At 50.4% G+C, this 5,000-nt stretch overlaps 1 protein-coding gene across 1 annotated transcript in view; it reads left to right on the plus strand.

Annotated features, from left to right (window-relative positions):
• Positions 1–5,000, plus strand: part of tinagl1 (tubulointerstitial nephritis antigen-like 1) — a 29,982-nt gene that overhangs the window by 5,936 nt on the left and 19,046 nt on the right. Inside the window, exons 2-3 of the mRNA XM_080837740.1 lie at positions 218–531; positions 3,533–3,599. Coding sequence (XP_080693866.1) covers positions 228–531; positions 3,533–3,599 — 371 coding nt within the window. The 5' untranslated portion in view covers positions 218–227. The remainder of the gene's footprint in view (positions 1–217; positions 532–3,532; positions 3,600–5,000) is intronic.

Below are 5,000 nucleotides of genomic sequence, written 5' to 3' on the forward strand. Positions count from 1 at the left end.
CCTATGACCCCTCTGTATTAGCAGTTTAGCACAGTTCACTTTAAAAACTTAGCTAAGAGCAAATCATAAAGATGACTGAACTTTGACCTGACCTCTGACCAGGACCCAGCCTGCCCATGCTTGCCCACGGACTGATCAGCTTTCAGATAACTGGCCATATATATTCGAACCACGCACGTCTCATATCTCATATCCCCTTTTCCCCTGCATTCCCCAGGTGAGTCGTCATGAGGCTGTTAGTGTTGCTGGGCACTACCCTCCTTGTCCTCCTCCTGGCGAAGGATGGGGGTGCCAGGGGGGCGTCACGCACCAGACGGGACCTCACCAACCCCCTGCACCGGGGTGGCATCCGCGACCCCTACGGCTCCTACTGCGAGAGGCGGGGCGGGTGCTGCCCGGGCAGAGACGACCAGTGCACCGTGCCCTACCTGGACACCATCTGCTACTGCGACCTGTTCTGCAACCGCACCGTGTCCGACTGCTGCCCTGACTTCTGGGGCCACTGCCTGGGGATCTCCCCGCCCCACATTGGTAAGCAGTGAGGCCAGAGAGGACTGTGTGTGTGTGTGCATGTGTGTATGTGTGTGTGTGTGTGTGTGTGTGCACGTGTGTTTGTGTGTGTCTGTGTGTACGTGCGTGTGTGTGTGTGTGTGTGTGTGTCTGTACGTGCGCGTGTGTGTGTATGTTTGTGTGTACGTGTGTGTGTACGCGTGTGTACGTGGGGTGGAGGATTATGCAGGGGATTGTAAGGATTCTTTCAGGGATTTTCTTAGTGGTATTGCTGCAACGTTAGCAATGTGGTGTAAAAAGTCACGCCCCGACCAAAAGGGGAGTATAATTCAGTCTCTGGCAACCTCACACACATTTGTTACTGTGTGCACACGTGAAAGTATGTAGGTGTATGTGTATGTGTGTGTGTGTGTGTGTGTCAGGGGAGAGACGGAGGGTAAGACACACACCACCCTCAAAGCTACAGTAGCTCCATCAAAATGGCTGCTTTCTTTAGCATTTCATAAAAAAACAGATGTCCCCGTTTCTTTGACGGCCATCTTTAACCTGAAGACTAGCCCTCCACTTTGGCACCCAGCGAGCCTCCATTGTGTCTCCACTGTCAGCGATCTGCCAACTGCGGGGTGCAAAGCCTCGCCTGGACTCGCTAGAAGTATACCTGAGAACACAGAGCCAGGGAACAGTGGGCCTTCTTATTGGGAAGGGAAAAAAAGACCAAGAGGGAGAAAAAAAAGAAGAGGAGGGGGTGATAAGATGAATGGAGGTCAGGAGAAGGAATGCCTGTAATGTTTGGGGGGGGGGGGGGTTGCAGAGGGAGAGAGAGAGAAAGAGAGAGAGCGAGGGAGAGAGAGGGAGGGAGAGAGAAAGAAATGCTCTGGCAATACTTTATTCTATGGCAATACTTTATGCTATATGCTACGCTATGGTAATGCCAATAAAGCTTCTTTTGAATTTGAATTTGAATTTGAAAGAGAGAGTGAGGGAAAGAGAGAGTGAGGGAGAGAGAGAGAGAGAGAGAGAGAGAGAGAGAGAGAGAGGGAGGGACAGACAGACAGCGAGCAGGGAGAGAGGTTAAGACAGGTATGCGCGTGTGTGAAGGGGGGTCAGGCATTTCACATCAGCCTGAGGAGGGGGCGGGAAGGGGGTGTGTGGTCAGGGGGCCCACAGGTACAGGTGTGGGGCTCATCTTTAAATTACACCTCACCTGGCCAGAGGGCAACTCTTTCACTCTCTCTCTCTCTCTCTCTCTCTCTCTCTTCCTCTCACTTTTACCCTCTCTGTTTCTCTCTGGCAGCCGCTCTATCTCTCTCCTCTTCTCTCTCTAACTCTCCCTGGAGGTGTTATCCTAACTCTGTTACTCTGCCACTCCTATCCATCTCCCTCTCAGCACACTCTTTCCTATCCTTTCCTATCTCCTCCCTCCCTCTCTATCTATCTAACGCTGGTACTGTATGCTCGCCTCCCTCGCTCTCTCTCTCCTTCTCACCCCTCTTATCTGACAGCGTATCTCTCCCAGAGGCCGCACAGTAATGGAACTGGCAGGGAGGACACTTGGCTTCCTGGCACTAATCTTAGAAGTAGCAAACTGTCAGTAGCCCCATCAGTTCCACCCCTGCCCTTCCTAAACTGCCCCACGGCCCCCCCTGTCTTTACCCAGTTACCCTCATCCTCTCACCCCCACACACAGGGTCATCACTGTGGTTTGTTGACCATTGTGTATTGTTGTGAATAAGTTTATCCCATGATGAGGTTGCTGTGTGTGTGTGTGTGTGTGTGTGTGTGTGTGTGTGTGTGTGTGTGCGTGTGTGTGTGTGTGTGTGTGTGTGTGTGTGTGTGTGCATCTGGCCAGCTGCCCCACCCTGGCAGTGGGTTAGCAGCAGGTGGGCAGGGGCCCTGGGGTGGGAGTTGTTGGGTGGGTCCTCACAGGGCAGATGGTGGTGACTTGGTGGATGAGGCAACACTTGCAGACGGTCTGGGCTGGCAGTCAGTCGAGCCGCGAGATGATAAATTGGCCTGACGGTTCACAGCCACTCCTCAAGCTGCCATGTCACAGACTGACCGAGGGAGAGGAGGAAAGGGAGGAGGAAGAAGGAGGGAGGGAGGTAGGGAGAAAGCAAGGGATGAAGAAGAGGGAGAGCGATTGGGGTTTGGCACTGGCAGGGCCTTAGCGGTTGTCCTTTCCCTCCAATACTAATTGTAAGAGAATGAACAGGGGGAAGAGGAGAGAGAGCGAGAGAGAGAGAGAGAGAGAGAGAGAGAGCGAGAGAGAGAGAGAGAGAGAGAGAGAGAGGTGAGTAGAGTAGAGTAGAGTAGAGTAGTGTGTGGAATGAAGTGGGCTCCATAGTGGGTCTGTCCTCTCGTGCCCAAGCGATGTGGCGGGCACACTAATTAAGCTCGTTAAGACATGACAGGGGCACTGGATCCCTGGGAAAGCAGAGGAAAGGCCAAGAAAACATTCCAGGGCAAGATTACTGCAACTCACTGCTCCTCCTGCTTCTCACCGGATGGAGTGGAGTGTTATGGTTAACTCCCTGTGTCCAGTATGTGAGAGTGTGCCCATATGAGTGTTCATGGATGTGTGTGTGCGTGTGCGTGTGCGTGTGCGTGTGCGTGTGCGTGTGCGTGTGCGTGTGCGTGTGCGTGTGCGTGTGCGTGTGTGTGTGCGTGTGCGTGTGCAGAGAGAAAGTGTAAAGAGAGAGGAAATGAACGCTGAAGTGTTTGTATGCATTGGATATCCATATACCTATGTATGTATGTTCACTGTGCATGTGTTTGTGTAGGGAGACTGTATGTATTTGAACATTAGTGTGTGTTCAACCATGGCTGAATACATACTGTACAGACCAACAGACAGAGTGAGTTCCGTAGAGGGTGAAGGGGAAGGGTGCACAGGAACAGCCTGGGCCTGAGTCACCTCCTCAATGTCAGGAGATGCCAAACAAGGATCATAGAGTCTGCAGGAAGAGGCAGGAAGCACGCAGCGGACCTGACTCATAATCACGTCCTCTCCCTCTGATTGCAGGTGTCTGCGAGCGAAACGGACACAGATTCCACTCCGGGGCTACCTACAAAGAGAACTGCAATTTATGGTGAGTCAGAAAATACACACACACGTGCACACACACACACACGCAAGCACACCCAAAAACATGCACATTCACTCTCACACACATGCACGCACAAACACACACACACATGCAAACTCACACTCACTCACGTACGCAGAGTCTCTAAAGACAATATCCGCTTTGCTTTATAATAGCATGACCTTTCTGAGCGTACGGTAAAGCCTGTATCTCCATGGCGACGCTGGGGCACCACTGTGGTTTGTTGGACACCATGCATTGTTCAGTTCATCCCCTGAAATCATCTATGAGGTTGCTGTGTGTGTGTGTGTGTGTGTGTGTGTGTGTGTGTGTGTGTGTGTGTGTGTGTGAGAGATAGAGAGTCCCTGTATGCACCTGGTTTTGTATAAGCATATGCATGTGTTTTTTTTTGTATATGTGTATGTTCTTGCATCCATGTGTGTGTGTGTGTGTGTATGTGTTTTAGAGAAAGATATTACGAGAGAGTGAGAGTGTTTGTGTGTGTTGGGAGGGTACCTCTCATGGATGGAAATTAATTTCAGCCACATTCCTCAGAGACCCCCCCCCTCCCTCTCTCTCCTTCTCTACTGGTGCTGCACTTTCTTTTGCAACCATGTGTTACTCCAGTGATGGCAAAGACAGCTTAGACACAAGGCCAGGTCTCACCCGTCACGTTTCCCCACACACACACACACACACACACACACACACACACACACACACATAACATGTTTATGTTAAGGGAAGACTCCCAGCTCCTTACATAAACCTGCTAAGAGGATTACCACCATCCACCGGGAAATGCACTAATCCTATAGCGGACGAGAGTTATGATAACGGTCATGCTGTACATTTTTCTGTTTTGATCGGTGGTCGCCGCGTCTTTCACCATCTCCGTGATGGAATTCATCCTTCGTTTACGCCTCAGGTCACCTGATGGGTCAGCTGAGCGGTCTTCAGGGCTCTCACTGATGCTGTTGCCGTGGTTTCACAAGATTCTCAGTTTAACTTCAATGAGTAAAGTTGAGTTTAGTTAAGGGACTTAAGCAGACTAAAAAGGTTGCACCCCCTGCTGTAGATGGTGTCTACTACATGTCTTATTAGTACTGAGGTCTCTGACATTTTTTTAAGTTTGCAATTTAAAGTTCTCTGGAGCTGCTTCTGAAATGGCTGTTTGGAAGAAGCAAGAATGAAGAGATTCAGATTTCCCCACATTTCCTCCATAGTCCCTTTGAGGAGTTTTTGCACTTTGATCTTTGTAGTGAAGCCAAGTCCTCTGCACTGTTGTAAAATCATAAGAAGTGTAGATAATTAGAGAAGAAGGGTGAGAATTGAACTGTTCTTATCACCCTCAAGACATTTATTACAGCAGTTGACTGAAAAGTCCTCAGGATAATGGTGCCA

The sequence above is a fragment of the Sprattus sprattus genome, assembly GCF_963457725.1.
Source record: "Sprattus sprattus genome assembly, chromosome: 4".
NCBI lineage: Eukaryota > Metazoa > Chordata > Actinopteri > Clupeiformes > Clupeidae > Sprattus > Sprattus sprattus.